Source organism: Alternaria ethzedia, assembly GCF_023757985.1.
Source record: "Alternaria ethzedia strain BMP 0044 chromosome Unknown scaffold_12, whole genome shotgun sequence".
NCBI classification, from domain to species: Eukaryota; Fungi; Ascomycota; class Dothideomycetes; order Pleosporales; family Pleosporaceae; genus Alternaria; species Alternaria ethzedia.
Window position 1 is genome coordinate 178,356 of NW_026056205.1, and position 19,965 is coordinate 198,320.

Consider the following 19,965-nt stretch of genomic DNA (forward strand, 5'->3'; position numbering starts at 1 on the left):
ATCCAAGAATCAACATCAGCAATGAAACAACACTATATTCACTTTTTCCTCAACCTATCATACACTTTCAGTCTAATCAATAGACTTGCTTTCACCCCCGCTCTCCCCAGTCAGTGCCCACAGATCAAGCATAGTATCTAGGCTCGTTGAAGACATGATACCTATGCCCCCTGACACCTTGGCCCTTGAACAGCTCCGGGAACCTCAACCCAGCAGGAACCTGCGACTCATGCAGCAGCTCGTTTCCGTTCTCCGGCTCGCCAACAACGAATTTACCAACCTGCATCACATGATTAGCACACTGATCTGACGCTAGACAACCAGAAGGAAAACTTACCTGGAGTTCGGTATCCGTGATGGTATGTCTGGAAACACGGGCATATCCACTCCTCTTCAGGCCCTTGTAGAGAATGTACTCGCACCATCTGTCCCAGTCTGACGCGTCGATATCCTTCATACCGCTCTTCTCACCCACGTACGTGTTGTAGTTGCCCTCGCCGGGTTTGATGACGAGGTACGAGAGGAGGATGGCGGGACGCGGCGTGGCTTTCATGCGTTCAGCCAGGTATTCTGATTGTAAGCGGCGATCCTCGGGGTCCTCTTCCTGGCCCGAGTGGAAGACGAAGATGTCAATCATCTCACCGTAGGCGTCGATAGTAGCTTCGATGGCCGGGGCAAGCTCGCCGACGGGTGAGGGGAGAAGATGATGGGTTGAGTTTACGATGGGGAATTTGGAGAGCAGTGCCGAGCCCCATGTGTGCTTGTTGGGGCCTGGGCCGAAGTCGACGTACATGCCCAGATCTTCGGCGAGGAACTGCGTTGTATCGCGGTTGCCCATGATGATGCGCTGCAGATCGCTTTCGAGGAGTCCGATGACGTCGACTTCCATTTCCTTGATGAGGTCGCGCATGCGGTACTCTGAAGACCACATGTCGTTGTCGAGGGAGAAGTGGATGGTCCAGATGCCAGCTGTGATGGACTTGGTCTCCGGGTGATATGGCTTGTAGTCGTAAGACGGGAAGCGTAGGTAGGCGGTGGCAATGGCGATCAACTCTAGAGCACCTAGAACGTAGAGGTAGTAAGATCGCTGCCTACTGGCAGCTGCCGTGATGACCGCCTTGCCCTTGTAGCTCTTGAGTGCTGGCGGCTGAGCGGAGACACTGAAGATACCGGCACCAATCTGAAGCATCATGGCTGTCATAACCCAGTCTGTGTGCTCGCGAACAAGCGGTCCGCCCGGAACGAACGCGTACGCTACTACCCAGACGTGGAACAGAACCATGAAGTTGTACACCAAGAATCCGAGACCGAATGTGCGGCCTGGTGAGTGGCGCGCCGCATGGGCAATGAGAACAGGTGCTGCTGCCATGGTGTACATGGCGAGGACCAAGGCTCCATAGAAACCAGTCCAGTGGCTGGTGGTTGTCAAAACGGCGGCACCGATAGAGCCTATGCCGTAAAAGGCCCATGACCTTGAGAGGTTGGGCGCAAATAGTCCAATCATAAGACCAAGGCCCATGGCTAGAAGAGTCAGGGTGCCGTGGGGTACAGCCAGTGGACCCCGAACAGGGTAGCCTTCCCATACCCAAGAGATCATCGTGCTCGAATCGGAGAGGAGCGAGTGCATGGCGAACATAACACCCGCGAGGCCAAAGCTCGCAAAGACAGAAGACCCTTTGGTAGGGCCTTGAGCTGGGACATCTGCGCCAGAACTGGCGGTAGATCTGGTCGATATGAGTATCGAGATGAGAGCTACTACGAATCCAGTCCTGTTCCATCCGCCGTTTGCCTCGTGCATGATTGGCCAAATCGGGTTGTTGGTCCAAAAGGCAAACTTCGCAATGCTAGAGGCGATCAGACCAATAGCAAAAGCGGAAATGCGTGCTTCAAGGCGGTGGGGTTGAGACCGTTCGGCATAGAAGGTGGCAGACCATGCGATACATGACATTGACAGACCGAAGCCAACGGCAAAGAGTCGGTTGACGGGTGTCTTGGCAAGAAACGCGAGAAGTCCGGAGAGCGAGAGCAGGTGGAAAAGCCAGACGTAGCGAGTAGCCAGATAGCGGAGAGGCTTGATGCCGAGGAAGAAGGGGGTGACGGTGCACATGACCAAGGCCTCGTAGCCAGAGATACCCATGTGCCAGAGAGGGAAGTCTAAATATAATCAGCAGATATCACGATCGCACGGGAGAATTCCAACATACACCAGACGCAGACACCGAGTGAAGTCAGCATGGACCAAAAGACAAACTATACAGTATTTAGTCACGTCCAATGACATCGTGCAATGCCACTTACGCCGTTGTACACGTCTGCAGCAGCATAGATGAGTCCAAACCAAGAAAAGGCACCTGAAAAGGTCGCGCTCATTTCCTTGTTTTTTCTGCTCCTGTCAGTGACGCGCAGAGCCTCGGGAAGCAGTAGTGACTTACTCCTGGATACTGTCGGATGTCGACTTGGAGCCCGCACTACAAGACATGTCTTATCAGAAAGTGTCCATAAGAAGTATAGATTCGTGATGCGTGTCTATCTATATTGGAAGACGAGGAACGTACAGGCGAGATACACCTCGAACATCCTTTATGACAACCTCCAAGTGTTGGAACTCGATCATCGTGACGGCATCGAAGCCTACATCGAGCAAGACCAGTGCCCATTCGAAGAAAGCGTAGATGGTATATGCTGTAAAGACGTTAGCGATGGCAAAACAGTGGAATTGTCAAACGTACCTCCAGCCACTCGGTGCACCTTGTGCTGGATGAAAAAGTAGATCAACGGCACCAGAGTTCCGAAGAAGCTGCCAGCAAGGACCTTTCGGTACTTGAGGGCAGTGGGGTTCTTAGGGCTCAGAGCAACACAGCCCAGGGTCCACGGTAGCGTCGCAACAAGGTATGAAATCATGAAAATGTCGTGCCAGTCGTGGTCGTCGGTAGAAGTCACATATGTCCATCCTCCACAGGTCAAGGTCCGAAAGATGCCGACGCCAGCGATGAACTTGGGGAGGGACGAGTTGGGTCGGCGGGTCAAGATGTACCAAAGGCCGACGAGGGCGAATCTTGGGCCTGTAAAGCTTAGCATATGCCTTTGTGCGCTGTGTCTCGTTCCATACCAGATGTCAGGGCGATGAAGAGCATGAAGACCGAACGCTCCGGGTAGCGGTCGCCGATGGTCGCGGACACGGATGGAAACCATTCATCTGGGTAACCCTGGGCACGTCAATGGTTGGCTCTGGGCCTGGTGTGGTCCTCGGGGACTAACATAAAACTCGTTTTGCACAATCTTGTGGTAGTGTAGCCATCTGTGGGTGTTCAGCCGCGTCGTGGGGTAGTAGAGAGTGAGAAGCGTACATTCCGACTATGAGGGCTCCGACAAAGGCACCTTGGGATTTGTCAGTCCGTTGATATCCGTCAAGCACATAGGAACGTACAGTAGGCCATGGCGGTATGCGAATATGATATCCATTTCCCATTGAACTACATCTGGTGAGCATGCGGAGCTCTCGGGGGTGAGGCCGGACTGCGCGTACCGTAGCGACAGTGTCGCCGTCCTTGTCCTTGACCATGGTAGAAAATTCAGGTAGGTCTTCAGCAGCGCTGGACCATTGAACGAGAAAGAAGCGGCAAAAGAGCGTCGAGAATTGATGATGCGCAGTCCAACACGCGCGTCTCCTGAAGTCCACAGGTTGCAATGGCCAGGGTTCGCGCTTCCGAGGTCCGTAGGCCAAGGCGCTACCCGCGGGAGCAACTTTAGCCTAACTTTTTTCTAGAGAAGTCAACTTTTCTATCCCAACTCTGCCAGCAGCAACACCCCGGACGCGCAAACATGGCCGGACCCAGTGACAAGGCGCGTTTCTACCTCGAGCAGTCGGCGACCGAGCTGAACGAGCTTGAGCGCAAGAAAATCTTCACACGGGTATGCTAGGCCGCCATGCGCGCAACGCCAGCTTCGCTAATATGCCATAGGAAGAAATCAGCTCCATAGCGAAGAAGCGCTCGGATTTCGAGCACATTATCAATGCACGCGGCTCGCACCCCGAAGACTACATGCGATACATTGAGTTCGAGAAGAACGTCGACGCCCTCCGCCGCAAACGAATAAAGCGCCTGGGTGTACGGTACAAGGGCTCTGGTCAGCGCACCATCTACTTCCTCTACAACCGGGCGACGCGCAAGTTCTCGGGTGACCTGGTGCTATGGATGCAGTATATCGACTTTGCGCGCAAAGACAAGGCATACAAGCGGCTGAACGACATCTTCACATCTGTCGCTCGACTCCACCCCACCAAGCCCGACATATGGATCCTCGCGGCCAACTACTTCATGGATACGCAGGCGGACATTACGAATGCGCGAAGCTACATGCAGCGAGGACTACGCTTCTGCAAGAACTCCGAGGTTATGTGGCTGGAATACGCAAAGCTGGAGACCATTTACGTTGGCAAGATCGCTGGTCGGCGCAAGATTCTCGGTCTGGACATTGATCGTACAAAGAAGCCAGGCACAGACGAGGACGGCGACGAAGACATGATTGCGCTTCCGGAAGTGACGGCAGAAGATGTAAACCCCAGCCTGAAGCAGGACGATGGTGTGGACGAGGTGGCGCTGCAGAACCTGGCGTCTGCGCCAGTGCTCACTGGTGCTATCCCACTGGCAGTCTTTGACTCCGCCATGAAGCAGTTCCAGGGCAAGCCCAAACTCGCGGAGAAGTTCTTCGACATGTTTGCCGAGTTTAGTCAGCTAGCCTGCATACCACGCATCTTGCAGCACGTGCTAGATTACCTGCAAGAGAACTCTCCCCATGCCGTTGAAACTGCCATCTGCAGGTTCCGCATGCTGCTATTTGGCTGCGACCCAAGCGACCCGGAGATTGCCCTTGCATTGAGCAAGGCCCTGGACTTGATAAGCTCTACCGTTCAGCAACATCCCAAGGAGATTGCCTCCATCTCCGAAGTCGCTGTTCGACAATTGTTATCTCTGCATCGGTTACTCGCGGATAGCGATTCGTCCTTGCAGAAGGCGTCGCGTGCAGCACTCCGCAAGTATGTGCGAGCGATGGAAGACGGTCAAGGATCCGGCGATCAGGTTGCTAGATTGGGCGAATTGCTGCGGAAGCAAGGGAAGAAAGACGAAGCAAAGTTGCTATCTCAGACAGGCATCAAGTACTGGGCTGCGAATGAAACGCTCCAGAAACTTTCTGCCGTCACGGAAACGTGAAGGATCAAGGGACTTGGTCAGCAGACTAATCGTACCGAGCACTCGTGCATCAAGTATTCTTCCTATCTCTTATCGGGGGGCACGCCACACTACACCGCTACAGTCATGCTCGCACTATCGTGAGATGCACTACGATTCAACGGTAGAACCACGTCACCTGCACGTTGCGCTGAGCTATGGTGCTGTGGCAGGCCGCTTCCCCGCAGACCGCTTCACTCGTCACCCCGGCTTCGTCGCGACGTCTTCTTAGCGCTCTGCTGCTTCTTGCTCTTGAGGCGGCGCTCGTTATCTGCCTTCTGTCTGGCGTCTTATCAGCTTTCGGGCCGTCGCCTGGGCTATCGGAAGTGCGACGACATACAGTTGTTTGACACGCTGCACCTGTGCTGCCGACGTCTCGGCGGGCACAGCATCTTGTCCGGCTCGGGCAATGGCCTCGTATATGCGCCTGTAGCAGCTCTGAGCATTGTCGCTCTGCTTTCGACTGTCGTCGGCCTGGACTATGATAGCATTGGATCTAGCAGCAACGTAGCGAGAACGTCTAATTTCGCCATGTAGGGCTGCAGGGATGTGGTGCAGCAACGCGTCGAGAGGCACCTTCAACGTAGCTTTAGAATTGACTCTTGGTGCCCGTTTAGTATAGCGCCGTGTTAAAAAGTGGTGTAGTGTGTCATACTTGTTTACATTTTGGCCGCCCGGTCCTGACGATCTGCTGAAGCTCAATTCGCCAATGCTCTTGAAAGGGATCGTCTCTGCATGGAGCTCCGCGAGCCAGGCGCGTGCGGCCTGGACCTCGTCGCCAGTGGCACTGCTGCTATGCCCTCGACAGTGAATTATCCGGTGCACCGCTGGCAACGGCGCAGGAGGGCAGACTAGCGGATGAAAAATGAAGCGTCGCAGCATCACGGTTGCGCAAATTGCTCACGTTGGCCTTTGTCAAGATGAGATCATGTCGCAACCGCAATAGCTCGAGCTAGGATCAACATGACCATTTTAACCATAAAACGGACGCTAGAAGCAGACTAAAACGCATCACGTGGACGAAGCTTAGCCAGGCAAGTTCTCGATTCCAGGCTCCTCGGAGTCGATGCGGCGCCGAATCCCAACATCTGCTGCACTACATCTCTCTTCCTGATATTTCCTGACTGCACCACCGTCTCTTGCCACTTTTACGGGGCCCGCTCTCGCTTCTGTGCCTGTGGCTGTCGCGTCTGCCTCATCCATCACATATACCTAGGTAGCATCTAGCCAGCCCCGCCATCCGCTCGTCTTCTCCTAGTGCTCCACCTGCAGCTCTCCAGCCCTTGTCGCGACGGTGCGTTTTCGTAGATGCTTTGAGTTGACTCCCTTCACCACGCCTTGTCTGCCAGCTCTGCGCTCTGGCTCCGCAGTCTACATGAGACCCAACTCGAGTCCGCCGCAACAAGCTGAGCACATACGGCACCAGTCGCTGACGCCCGAGAGCCCGCGCCCGCAAAACGTCCCGTCGCCCGCCAACATCCCCATCCTCGTAGAGCACATGGATGCGAACTATAGTCATGTCTCCCACAGCAACGACTCTGCCGCGCCCGCCCACAGCTCCCACGCGAACGCGAACACGTCGACGCCGTACTTCGCCGACCCATCTTCGACCGCCAGCTTCCAGAGTATAGGCGCACAAGGGGCAGGGCACGATGCGCCGGGGGCGTTCGCGCAGTCGGCTGCGTTTGGCGGCGGCATGGGTACGCAGCCGCATGATACCTCTTCAATGCAGAATTTCACCGCACAGCTCCAGTCGCGCGCTGCGTCGGCCACTGACGCGCCGCCGCCGGCTGCTCAAGGTCTTTCTTCTGCGTACCCATACCCCCATGACCATGCCTATGCTGCTCAGCAAGCGCCCGCCCAGTCTGCCCAAGGCGCTCACTACCAGACTGACGCGCACACTGGCTCCAATGTTGACGTACAAGCCCTCTTGGACTCTCTGACACCTGCTGCCAACAATGCGCCTGCAGCCCAATATGCCTCTGCACAAATGTCCTCCCAGTCGCCGCAGACACAGCACCATGCCTCGTCGTTGCCCTCGGCCACCAATCTCCCTGCTCGACCACCCACCCAAGAACAGCCCGCTACGCACCCCAACTATAACCCCAGCGATGACATCAGATCCTATCATCCACAGAGTCAGCAAGCTCCCATTGCCCAGCAGAGAGGCAATGGCTCCCTTCAGCCCTTGAACGTGCAGAGTCAGGACTTTTCCACGCCCAGTCAGGCTCAGCAGCAGCCGGGTGATCGTAGCGAAACGCCCGACGATGAGGATCAGCGGTGGCCGCCCGAGGTCAACAGGAGATACGAGGAGTTTTTGGATCAGGAGAGGAAGTTTGTGACGGAGGGGCAATGGGACCAGTTTCCCATGGGTTCGCGTCTCTTCATTGGTGAGCTGAGACTGTTTTTGCACCAAGGATGCGCCTAACCGATTCTTAGGAAACCTCCCCACCGAAAAAGTCACCAAGCGAGACATCTTCCACCGTTTCTACCGCCACGGCAGGCTTGCGCAGATATCAATCAAACAGGCATATGGCTTTGTCCAGTTCTTGGACTCGGAATCATGTCGCAGAGCTCTGGATGCCGAGCAAGGCCAGGCAGTGCGCGGCAGGAAGATGCGTATGTCATGTCAATCACTTTGCTGCTGGACAGTCGACTAACTATGACAGACCTTGAGATCTCCAAGCCACAGCGCAACACGAAGAAGATCGAGCCGCCGAACCCAACACCGCGTCGACGTTCACGTTCGCCAGATTACAATCGGGGCGGTACAGGACCAGCACCTAGGGACAATCGTTATGTAGGGCATCCAAACTCCATGTCCCCTAGAGATCGACGTTTTCGTGATCGGGACGATTATCGGCCCATGCGATCGCCATCGCCGCGAGCCCCGCCTCGGGGTGTACGATCACGGGACAGAAGCCGAGACAGGTTTGATACGCGATACCGTAGCCGGTCCAGAACACCACCGCGCAGGCACAGAAGCCCGTCCCCGCGTCGCGACTACACAGAGGATGGATTGGACCTGCGGCGCCGATTGCCCCACGAGGTGCCTGACATCCAGATTCTTGTGCTCAACGAAGGTCTCCCTCGGTAAGTTCGGAACCAACAGCTATTATATCAAGGTCGCTAATTCAGTGGTAGTGACTTCATCCGCTACGTCGAGGATACTTTCCGCTCGCAAAATCTCCGTAGTAATGTCCTGATATTGAGTGGTCGGTTCCCTGAACCAGCTGTAGTTCGAAGACAGATCCTTGAGGGAGTTTTGGCCATCGTGAGGCTTGATACTACTGGCCTTACCAAGGGCAAAGTTAGCGTCCAGATATTCGACCGACGTGGCGGTGCAAACAACGTCCAGTTCAACGGTACGATTGCTTATGATATACATGAGCGATTACTGACTCATGTGCCCAGAATATGCCGATCTTGACCCCACGACCGCTGGCCTCCTCGTCAACAATGCCAAACAAAGCCAATCTCGCCCGGTCCTGCCACCATCATCCTCGTACGGCTTCGCTCAGACCCTACCCCCGCACTTTCCCCAGCCAAACAACCCCTTCCCATCCCTGCCGACCAGTCAGCCGAACATCTCTAACCTCATTGCATCTCTCGACGGTGCGAGCTTGTCTCAGCTCCTCGGCGCAATGTCCGGCAATAATATGCCTCAGAATACGCAACCCGCGCCGAACCAGGGATTGAACGCTGATCTTGCACGCCTGCTAGCTCAAGTGCCTAGCCCTGCGCAAACACCTGGCTTCAGTGCTCAGTCCCAGCCGCATCTCGCACAGCTGGGCAACCAGTTCCCCGCGCTTGCTTCTCTTTTCGCCAACCAGAGCCAGGCTGTCGCTCCACCAGTGCAGACACCTACTCAGGCTGGCCCCGCGCCGGATATGAATGAGATCATGGCCCAATTGGCTCAGTATCAACGCTAAAAGTCCCATTCCGTACTTCCAGAAGCCTAGACAGCAAACACGGCTGTCTCGAACCTTTCCAACAGATAAACTCGACATTACTACAATAGCCCAAATCCTGTATACCGCTCCCTCCACACATGTATCGACATGGTGTATATCCAACCGATCAAACCCGACTGCGCCCTTTACCCAGCCCTTGCAAATAGCCATGTATCTCCCACGAGCCAGCTCATCGAACAGACAATAACCCATTCTGGACCCGTGCTATCTGCTTTGGCCATAACTGGTGAAGCTCCAAGGCCCTCGCATCCTCATTCCACGCAACAACACCATGGAGTACCCTTGCGACAATTCCCTGGCGACTTGTTCATTACCCACGTACCCACGCGACTCACGATTCTAGCGGCCTACCCCCTGGTTGACGTGCGAATTCAAACCTGGATGAGGCCCTGGTCCGATTCTTAAATGCTTTTCATGTTTTGCCCCTTTTCGTTTTCATTTCTCTGGCCTGCCAATGCCCGGCTCCTGTATCTTCTACGAGTTTCCTTGGTCCTAACGTATGGCGTTTCCTTTCCTTATCTGATCCGATTTAGCGTTCTGCGAGGTGTTACTTGGCGCACAATATGGATGCTACGCATATGTGCAAGGGGTTTTCATAGGTCATCGAGGGCTGGTTGGCGCTTTGAAACTTTTTTACGTTATTGTAGATATGGGTACGATCAGGCGCAGCCAGTGGTGGAATTGACGAAGGAATGCGGCGTCCATTACGGCATAGACAGGACATTTCAAATCATTCAGACTTCGCTGTATTGCTCAACATCATAGCGACGACTTTAAATGTACATCATACAATCACGACGGTCATTAGTCTACCAAGTCGAGTTAGTGCAAACACGAGGTGTGATGACATCGTGTCGCGTGTCGGAGGCGCGCGGACAGGGATCAGCTTGACCCAGTTTTTTCTTTGCCTACGAATGAGAAACGTCACCACTAGAGCCCGCCCTCGCTCAGCGGCTGCTTCAGCATTCGCAGAGTCAAGTCCCTAAACACCCGATCAGGAAACCACTGCTGATGTTTTCTACCTTGGTCGTACCGGCGCGATTGAATGGTGTCGTCGCAAACCTACAATGCCGCCGCGGTGTACACATGCGTGCCATTGCGCCGGCATTAGGAAGTCAGACGTGGCATGATGGATCGAGGAATACCACACAGAGGAGGATTCTTGCAAAACGATGGGAGACACAAAGGAGGGCGTATGCCTCATCCACAGCGGCGCCGGTGAAAACCACAGGATATGGCGGGGCCATGCCACCTTCTCCCGCCAAAGCAACCAAGACGACTACACCCACGAAGACAACTTCTCCCAGAAAGCCTCAGTCCCCCCCTCTCGTTCCCGCGCAAACACCCACCTCGAAGGTCACAACCGTCCCCACACTGCGAGCGAAAGAGAAACTGAACCCACCACCGTTCACATACGCCCCCGATATATCTGTTCCCGCACGAACACCAGACCAGAACGTCGTCAAGTGGCTATATCGCGCCGGTCGCGCATATCTTACTTTCTACAAAACGGGCATATCGCATGTCCGGCAAACATCCAAACTTGCAAAGACGCTGCGCCAAAAGGCCGCTCAAACACCCAACAAAGATATAACCGAGGTTTTGTCAAGGGCGGAATGGCAGATTGTGCAAAGGAGTAGGCTAGACACTTTGAGATTGCCAGCCTTCGGCTTCTTGGTCTTGTTACTTGGAGAGTGGTTACCACTCGTTGTTATGTACATCACGCCCGTCATTCCAGAGGCATGCCGGATACCCCAGCAAGTCCAGCGCGCGTTACGCAAGCGCGAAGACAAGCGACAAGACCGGCTAAGAAGGATTGCTCTAGACGCCATGCGACTGATGAGCAGGGATCGACCACCTATTGGCAGCACATCTTCTGACACGCCTTCTGTAACCCTGCCAAAGAGTGGACAAGTCATGCCAGTCACCACGAAGAACTGGAACGAGATGACACTCTTTGAACTCTCGCTTACCGCCGCACAACTTGACTGCTATCCGGCGCTGTTCGACTGGCTTCCTGTCACAGCCCCCAAGTTCCTGTTGCAGCGCAATGTCAGGAAGAAGTTGGAGTATTTGAAGACGGACGACAAGTTGATTGAACGCGATGGCGGATGGGCAGCTCTCGGGAAGCAAGAGCTCGAGAGAGCTTGTGTAGATAGAGGTCTGCCTGTGCTTGGGAAGAGGGAGGATGAACTGAGGAAGGCGCTGGCGAAACTCGAGGGCTGAGACGGCGCATGAGGGCGACAGCCAATTCGCTTACGACTATAGATTACTACCAAGACAGTTAGACGATGTTCAGGAGCTGCTATAGACGTGTAGATATATTTGTTTGTCGGCGGTATGAACACGAGAGATACCCAAATATTGTACTTCTCATGACCAAGTCGATATATGCACTTGCCCTTTCAACATATTTGAGTCATCATCTAGACATATGCATATGTGAGAGAAGACTCGCAAAGTTCAGAACTGGCTTCCTCGGTTGTTGCGTACTCTGCACGGTTTAAAATCGTCCATGCAAATGCATGAATCGAAACAAACTTGGAGATGCGTTGGCGCGGGATCGCACAACGGCTATCGCGATTTCGACACACGACAGCTTCTAGTCAAGGAAATCTCGAGGATGTTGAATCTGCGACGAAAATGAAGTGATAGGACGTATGTATGAGGCAGAAACGGCAAAATGACGCCCTTCACTCGCGCAACGTCGGGAGCGACAGCGTGACGTTACCAGATCGGGCAAGTTGAGCAAAGCGTTGTCGATTACGGCACTATTGGAGGGGCAGAGGGCAGAAGGTCAAACGAGGGAAGCAAACGAGGGGCATGGCGGGGTGATGTTGAAGGAGGGGTGGAGGGGCAAACATTTTTTTTCTGTTGAGATGGGTGAGGAGTGAGGGGCACGACGCGGATGAGTTTGCTTTCACCAACACTAATTTTCTTAGGGCGACGATCTGCTGGGTAAACAACACGAATTGGTATGGTAAGAGGAGGATGGAGATGCGTGGGACTTGCGGAGTTTGTCAACAGGGGGATAGGTAAGACGGGTTTGTGGTATCTGCTACTAACTTTTCTCTGGGTTCTGATAGCAAGCTTTAATGTTATCCGTCGAAACATTCATCTTTGCCATATGCAATTGGTTCGGATCTATAAGAGACTTTGCGGACTTTTAGCTAATGATACAATCCAGTGCAAGAGACCTGGTTATTTGCGTTGAATGTCCCCGAAGAGAAATCATTGGATATGTGTGCTTTGCATATTCCATGGCAGACGACCTCACAGTTGGCACCTCTGCGAGTTATGCCACAACAGCAGTGGTCAGGACCGTGTGTTGACCTTCCTCACGATCCAGTCTTTACGATGCACCATGTCGCCTCTTCTGCAACCGGAGATCTGGTCGCATGTCATGCTTCTGAGCGACGCGGCTATGCTCCAATACTACCTTCCCCGCTTGAATATATATTCTTGTTGGTATAAAGCTGGATTCATGGGAATGCAGCCTTTTCGTAGGGGCACGGAAGGTTTGAACACTCGGGGATGCCATAGAAGCCTCCAATGAGTCGCGGTCTCGGATGTCTATGATCATCTTTGCACCCGCCTAGTAAGTCCAAATATATGGGTCGGAAGATTCCACAGAACCTGGCATGGTACGCAAAATGAACCGTGAAGTCGTCGTGTAGAGAGTGGTTCGCTGCGATGAAGAATAGATGATATCGCTCTGCCACTACCAGATCCTAAAACAAGGTGAAGATGGAAGTAGTACAGAGACACAGATCGTGTCTCGAAAGATGGCATGATGGCCGATCTAGTGACAGTGATCAATTGACTAACAGGTTCCAGAGGCGGCTAGTGTTTGCACAGCCATTCTAAGCTCACCGAGGTCTTGACGTTTGCTATACATTTGTAATTGGAGAGTCACTTGACACCTTGGCGAGATAGAGTTACTTGAGTGACGATACAGTGTTCCTTGATGCGTTGCACAATGTCGAGAGATGGATGCGTGTGAAGACTGTGCTGGACGATCGATCTTCTGGATACGTGACCAACATTTTGGCTGTGATTAGCTGGAGTTGCAAGCACAGTCGGTGGCGTGTCGCATGGACGGAAACTAAGAAACAAAAGTGCAGTGAAAGAGAACAGAGGGAGTGTGGTTGTCGCTGGACTGCCGCGATATTTCTACAGCCAATGGGAGGTGTTGGAGAGGTGATTACATTCTGCCTCGGCATCTTCCCCAGACGTTGTCTGCAGGCAGGCGCTCTTGCTCCACACAAAGACGGAGCGCTGCGCGGAGAGGACTAGCTCATCTCGTAGACCGAGGCCAAACGTCTAGAGACCCATAATGTAGTCGCGTCTGCTGTTCGCTCTCCTTTCGTCCTACGGTCCCTTAAACGTCCTCTTGCCACGCATCAGGTCGTACCTTCCTCCTCCACCCATCGCCTCCTTCCCACATACCGTCGACATGCCTCACGCCTCCCTCACCCGCGATTCGGTCGCATCGCACAACACGCCCGAAGACCTCTGGTGCATCATCGACCACAAAGTCTACGATTTGAGCGAGTTCGTCGATGCCCACCCTGGTGGCTCCGTCGTGCTCGAGCAAGTAGCCGGCCAAGATGCGACGACGGCGTTTTACAACCTACACAGACAGGAGGTCCTTGACAAGTACCAGGAGCTGTGCATCGGCACCATCGAGGGCGAGAAGTCCGAGGTGATTGTCGGAAAGCCTGGCGACCTGAGCCCAGTGCCATACGCGGAGCCATTGTGGTTGCGACCGCAGTTCAAGAGTCCCTACTTCAAGGAGAGCCATCGCGCGCTGCAGAAGGAGGTCCGCAAGTTCGTCGACACACACGTCACGCCCGAGGCGCAACAAAAGGAGAAGGATGGTACATACATCAGCCAGGAGTTGATCGACAAGATGGCCGCGAACGACATGCTAGCTATGCGCCTTGGGCCTGGAAAGCATCTTCACGGCAAGAACCTGATGGGTGTCGTCAAGGGCGAGGAGTTTGACTACCTCCATGACCTTATCCAGGCACAGGAAGGTGTACGCGCCAACGCGCGTGGCTTCCAAGACGGCAACATGGCAGGCATGACCATCAGCTTGACAGCTGTCTTGCAGTGGATGCCTGAATCTGAGCTGAAGACGCGTGTGGTCAACGAGGTGCTGAGTGGCAAGAAGAAGATGTGCCTAGCCATCACCGAGGCTTTTGCTGGATCAGATGTTGCCGGCATTAGGACCACTGCGACCTTGACACCAGACGGCAAGCACTACATCGTACGAGGCACAAAGAAGTGGATCACCAACGGAATGTTCAGCGACTACTTCGTCACAGGCTGCAAGACGGACAAGGGCTTCTCCGTCCTGCTCATCGAGCGTGACGAGGCCGTCGAGACTAAGCTGATCAAGACGAGCTACTCCACCACCGCCGGCACCGCATACGTAGAGTTCAACGATGTGAAGGTACCAGTGGACCACCTGTTGGGCAAAGAGCACCAGGGCTTCGTTGTCATCATGTCCAACTTCAACCACGAGAGGTTTATGATGGCATGCGCCGTCATCCGACAATCGCGAACCGTTGTCGAGGAGTGTCTCAAGTGGTGCAACCAGCGGGTTGTCTTTGGGAAGAAGTTGATAGAGCAACCCACCATCCGCCAGAAGTGAGTATTGCCTCCAAAGATAGCCTTCTTGTCCCACCGGTGCATCCGTCGGATGAGACCCCGCCACATTCCCTCGCTTGCATTCCAGGAGCTAAATCCGATTGAACGCTACTGACAATACTCCAGGCTTGCAAAGATGATCTCACACGTCGAGGCCAACCAAGCATGGCTAGAATCTATTGCCTACCAGATGACGCACATGTCGTACGCTCAGCAATCGAAGCTGCTTGGTGGACCTATTGGCCTACTCAAGTCATTCGCCACTCGCTCTGCACACGAGATTGCAGATGAAGCCGTCAACATCTTCGGAGGTCGCGGAATTACGCAAGGTGGTATGGGCCGGGTGATTGAGCAGTTCCACCGCACGTATAAGTTTGATGCTATTCTTGGAGGTACCGAGGAGATTCTCAGTGACTTGGGCGTACGGCAGGCGATGAAGGACTTCCCCAAGAGCATGTTGTAGGCGGGTGTTGGAAGCGGTGTATACTAGTAGCGTATTGATATTTAGTGTAAGGCGGTAGTTGCCACGCCGAACAACCCAAGATGCACAAGTACAAACTCTAAAGCGGCGCAGAAGATTGTGAAACGCTTCTAGAAGCAACGGCGATGCTGTGACATGACGGAAATAACGTATGCGCGGGGAAAGCCCATGTTTGGACGTGTTTGACCATGCAGGCGTACAGATCGATGGACGTGTCTCCAGTACCAAGGTTCTGACCGCGCACCGATCCAAGCGGTAGTGGCACAGACGATAGATGATGGGCGGATGATTGCATGACTCCAGATGATCAACGGCAGGGCCGCAGCGAGTCGGAGCATTAGGCCTTGTGCATATGTCGTAACGAAGCATGTCCAATCGACGCGAGGCGGCGATAGTCAACACCAAGGATGCGTGTCGTTGTTTTATGACGATAGTCGTGCAGCCTCACACAGCGCATAGCCGTCATGCACGCGCCACGACGAGGGCCAATCGTAAACACTGGCGCAGGCCGGGCTCAGCGCCTCATCCGGCACAGCAGAATGCCAGGCGCTGTCGTCCACGTGTTACACGTCTGAAAGCGGCAACAAGCGAGGGTATGCATGAGACGCGATCTAGATTGCATTTCACAAGTGGCAGACAGACCGGACGCGCGATACGTGTCACATGCAAAAGGCAACTCGGGCGAGGGATGGGGTGCGAGTATATGCACGACCGCATCGGACACGTGAGACGTCGTTGTTCTGGCAAAGGCAAGACTGGCGACAAAAGCAGCGACGGGTTGATGGGTGAGACTGTGAGAGGTTGGTGATGGTGATGGATATGGAATACCATGGAAGAAGTTCGGCTAGTCGCCGCCGCCCTGCATCGGGGAGGCAAAGACGCGCTGCGAACGCATATCGGCTCGAGTCGTGTGCAGTTTAGCAGTGCCATCGGTCGGACCAAGCCGTGGAGGCACCAGTGACAGCATGGGGCTCCATCTGCCTTTCTTTAAGAAGCGGTCTGCGTCACCTTCACCTACTTGATCTCAATCTTCTATCACCCACACCTGCTGCTGAACCATTCACTCTTAGTCATACCACGCACCTTGTCGCCTCTCGTACACACTGTTCTCTACCCCGTCGACTATCGCCGTTATCTAGCCGCGCCGCAGCGTCATCACTACTCGCCGAGCACCCCAGCCTCACCCAGGGCTCCCTCACAACTCTCCCAAACCACTCCCTCCACCACCGTCTCCACACCGTCTTTACACCGTCACCATGCGCCGCTCGTCCAGCATCAGCAGCATCAGCTCGTCCAGCTCGGAAGCCGAGGAGACGATGCAGATCTTCGTCAAGACCGTGTCCGGCAGCAACAGTAAGTCGTCGCCGCCACCGTTCCGAGGCTCGGAACCAGGCGCATCATGAAGTCACGGCAAGGGCTAACACTGTGCACAGCAATTCCCCTCACAATCCCTTCAAATACATCCATAAGCACGCTGCGCTCCCTCCTCGCCCTCCGCACCAACCTCTCCGCTCCCTCGGACCTGCGCATCGTCCACGCCGGCAAGCACCTCTCGTCACCCGACACCACCCTGGCTGATTACGCCATCGGACCCAATTCCACTCTCCACCTCGCGCTCCCTCTGCGCGGCGGAATGCCCCCCAAGAAGGTCCGCTGCTCCTTCAAGGACTGCAAGGACCGCGCCCAGCCCATCGTCGGCGACTGCGGCTTCTGCGAAGGCCGACACTGCAGCCGTCATCGCATGCTCGAGGACCACAAGTGCGTCGGACTCGAGGACTGCAAGAAGGAGAGCCACGACCGGAATGCGGATAAGCTGAACAGCGAGCGCACCGTTGCGATCAAGGGCGTTTGAGTCGCGGCGCTTGGGACACCCACGGCGTACGCCTGGTCATGACTCTACCTCGAGCGATTTGGTCATCGGCCATCTGCAGCTCTGCCTCCACGCGCCGAACCAATGGCACTGGGGGCTTTGTCTTTTTATTCTTGCTCTTCTTGATTGCAAACATGGCATAGTAATCTTTGATCCCCGGAGCATGGCGTTTTGAGGGTAGCGTCTAGCGAACTGTATTTATAGCTAGAGCAATGACAGCCGTTCTATATGAATATTCCCACTGGCGACGTAATGTGATGTCTTCTATTCTATTGATAAGTATCTCATGCTTCTTACGACGGCATTCTGGCTGGTGAAGCGAATGCAACATGGTCTCGCGAATCCTCACCCTACAACCTGATCGTGAAATTCATCTGAAGTATCTCGAATGTAGCAACGTAATGGTAAGACAATGACTAAACGTGAAGATAGATACGTCGTTGTAATTGACTGCGTGGCAGGATGAAATTACGCACCTAACCTACATATCCACCAAAGCTCACCCTGTCTTCAGAGCGCACTCTTGGTCAAATCGCGGATTTCTGGCCGTTTTGTCAGCGTCTTGTTTTCCTCAAGTAATCATACGCGCGTCGGTCGGCGATGTTTCGGGTCCCCTCAACACCTTTCATTCGACCTTGCGTGCTTGCACACGTGCAACTCCGAATGATTTGCGAGGTATGTGCTGTCCATGTCCACGTGGAATATTCAATAAGACGATAGATGTGGGTATTGTGAAGAAGCAGATGGACTCTGACAGTCTCTAGCCTTGTTAGCGGTTCCGCCCAGAGAGAACGGCGACATTGTGGGTTGGCTCGGATTTGCCCGAAAGTGGCGTGAGTGTGTCTGAGTACGAGCGAACATGATCGCAGGTCGCTATGAGACGAGAAAAATGGACTCGGCGAAGACGTAGGAAAAGACTATTGATTTGAAGGAAAGAGAACACTAGTAACGGATTTGCGACTTCTGATTGCCCTCGAAGGAGCCTCTCTTACCTGGAGTATATTACGATAGACCTCCCAGCAGACATTGCCTGCCTTAGCTGACTTCTAATATAGTCTACGGTGGGATTTTGTTGTTGTCAAATCTGGTGCTGAATGCCGACTAGGTGTTGGTTTTCTGTTGCTGGTCTCGTAGCGACACCATGCTTACCCCCGGGACGTTTGATTGCGCCGCGGACGCACCTACCTGAGGGTACCTGTGATGAACCCAAGATTGAGTTTATTGTGCCCGTATGGATCTCTCGGTATTCTCGGGGACTGCGCTCTGACACCATAGCCGTGAACGTGCCTGACGCTCCTTGCTTGTTGCCCGCTGCATTGAGCTGCCTTAGGTACCAAGTCTTGGAAGAAAAGCACGACAGCGCCCAACCCAAGGCCTCTGCACACTGCTCAGACATCTTCTGCGTTGACATGTGCGCCCGAGTATTACATGTTTGCGAGTCGTGGATTCGTGCCGCATGAAACCCCTTTTCGCGCGACTCGAAACTCAACGCCACGAGCGGCGCTGGGATTTCCGCTCCGCCTCAACGCCCGCTATGTGTGGCGACTCGACTTGAACTGGTGTTCGACATGGAATGCGGCGGCTGTCGGCCTTGGGTGCCGTCTTGTCGTTTCCAAGACGGAGCAGCTGTCGGAGCTCTAACAACGTGGCGATTCGGCCCTGCCCAGTTGTGCCCAGCAGATGACAAGAATGATCTGAGGCAGGTATCGCAACATCATCTCTTTTTCATTATATCACGTTCCGCTCTCCGCTCCGCCCTGATGGACCTCGCTTCGAATCTGCGACTTTGTGGGTGCGGGATCGCGTCTCGGACTTGGTTCTCCAAGTGGCCTGACGTTGACACACGGAAACTGCATGCCGCCACAAGGATTCGTTCCCTTCGTTCGCCGTGGCGTTCCGCTCGTATTTGCTTGTTTTTTCCACAGCGCTATCGCTGAGCATCCAAAACAGACTTTCAGGGGCTGGATTGTGGGTGGCTCGGAAGAATGGAATGGACAGGAATATTTTCTGGGTGAGTTTTCGTTTCAGTGGAGGGCTTGGCGTCACTATGCACAGTGGAAGTACCGGGAGCCTGACTGCTGGCCCGCACCGAACGAAACATGGACTAATGGGTTCCAGATAATAGATTCTGTCGGATTAGAGTATGGACACGAGATTGTCGAGAGCTGATCCCAGCTTATTGAACTGTCGATTGTTGAATGAGGCTCCGGATGGGCGCGCTTCCGCAAAACCATCACCGTGCGGTACCTGGTTAGCGACCCAGCATGTTCGGCCGTCGCTGACAGCACCAGGCGAAGACTGTCGGCAGTCAGAACCTGTTGGAACCCCCGAGTATCTACCCGTGAAGCTGCGATCGAAGCCTAACGCCGCAGCCGCTGTCAAAGCTGCTTATCGGACGAGACGCGGATGCCTTATCCAACCAACCCAGAATGTCAACCAACCCTCAACAGCTGAATCATGACATGGGGACGCTGTGCGGAGAGACTGCGGCACCATGTAGTGACACGGCAGAGTACTACGCATGACGATATCCACTGCTCAACGTCCGGCTCCGGAAGAACTTCGTGAGAACGTTAAAGAAGTCCCCGGTTTTCGAAAGGTCCGCGTCCCCATGGGCCTTTTGTGGAACGCGCCTGACGTAGTTGATGGAGTCCGCGGGAACCCAGCATGGACCTCGCCATCATTACAAGAAACTAGCCGTCACAGCGGAGTGAAGCTACCAATTGACCGCTCCCGTGGCAAAATGCAAATCAG

General features: G+C 54.3%; 6 protein-coding genes across 6 annotated transcripts; 5 read left to right on the forward strand and 1 right to left on the reverse strand.

The window, feature by feature from the left end:
* Window positions 1-124: 124 nt before the first annotated feature.
* On the reverse strand, window positions 125-3,562 carry J4E87_005610 (uncharacterized protein; the record flags this gene model as incomplete). The annotated part of the gene is made up of 12 exons (XM_049377218.1): window positions 125-280; window positions 338-2,154; window positions 2,205-2,250; window positions 2,299-2,383; window positions 2,433-2,468; window positions 2,556-2,682; window positions 2,730-3,062; window positions 3,110-3,206; window positions 3,259-3,298; window positions 3,348-3,378; window positions 3,428-3,473; window positions 3,527-3,562. The coding sequence occupies 12 exons, from the start codon at window positions 3,560-3,562 to the stop codon at window positions 125-127; spliced, it is 2,850 nt and encodes a 949-aa protein (XP_049232844.1).
* A 260-nt stretch (window positions 3,563-3,822) lies between these two features.
* Window positions 3,823-5,213, forward strand: J4E87_005611 (uncharacterized protein; the record flags this gene model as incomplete). The annotated part of the gene is made up of 2 exons (XM_049377219.1): window positions 3,823-3,912; window positions 3,963-5,213. 2 exons carry the CDS (start codon window positions 3,823-3,825, stop codon window positions 5,211-5,213), a joined length of 1,341 nt encoding a protein of 446 aa, XP_049232845.1.
* Window positions 5,214-6,606: 1,393 nt separating this feature from the next.
* Window positions 6,607-9,163, forward strand: J4E87_005612 (uncharacterized protein; the record flags this gene model as incomplete). The annotated part of the gene is made up of 6 exons (XM_049377220.1): window positions 6,607-7,621; window positions 7,671-7,850; window positions 7,901-8,031; window positions 8,296-8,324; window positions 8,376-8,596; window positions 8,646-9,163. The coding sequence occupies 6 exons, from the start codon at window positions 6,607-6,609 to the stop codon at window positions 9,161-9,163; spliced, it is 2,094 nt and encodes a 697-aa protein (XP_049232846.1).
* A 1,128-nt stretch (window positions 9,164-10,291) lies between these two features.
* Window positions 10,292-11,431, forward strand: J4E87_005613 (uncharacterized protein; the record flags this gene model as incomplete). The annotated part of the gene is made up of 2 exons (XM_049377221.1): window positions 10,292-10,295; window positions 10,437-11,431. The coding sequence occupies 2 exons, from the start codon at window positions 10,292-10,294 to the stop codon at window positions 11,429-11,431; spliced, it is 999 nt and encodes a 332-aa protein (XP_049232847.1).
* A 2,230-nt stretch (window positions 11,432-13,661) lies between these two features.
* On the forward strand, window positions 13,662-15,323 carry J4E87_005614 (uncharacterized protein; the record flags this gene model as incomplete). The annotated part of the gene is made up of 2 exons (XM_049377222.1): window positions 13,662-14,860; window positions 14,987-15,323. The coding sequence occupies 2 exons, from the start codon at window positions 13,662-13,664 to the stop codon at window positions 15,321-15,323; spliced, it is 1,536 nt and encodes a 511-aa protein (XP_049232848.1).
* Window positions 15,324-16,597: 1,274 nt separating this feature from the next.
* On the forward strand, window positions 16,598-17,193 carry J4E87_005615 (uncharacterized protein; the record flags this gene model as incomplete). The annotated part of the gene is made up of 2 exons (XM_049377223.1): window positions 16,598-16,694; window positions 16,775-17,193. 2 exons carry the CDS (start codon window positions 16,598-16,600, stop codon window positions 17,191-17,193), a joined length of 516 nt encoding a protein of 171 aa, XP_049232849.1.
* Between the last annotated feature and the right edge of the window lie 2,772 nt (window positions 17,194-19,965).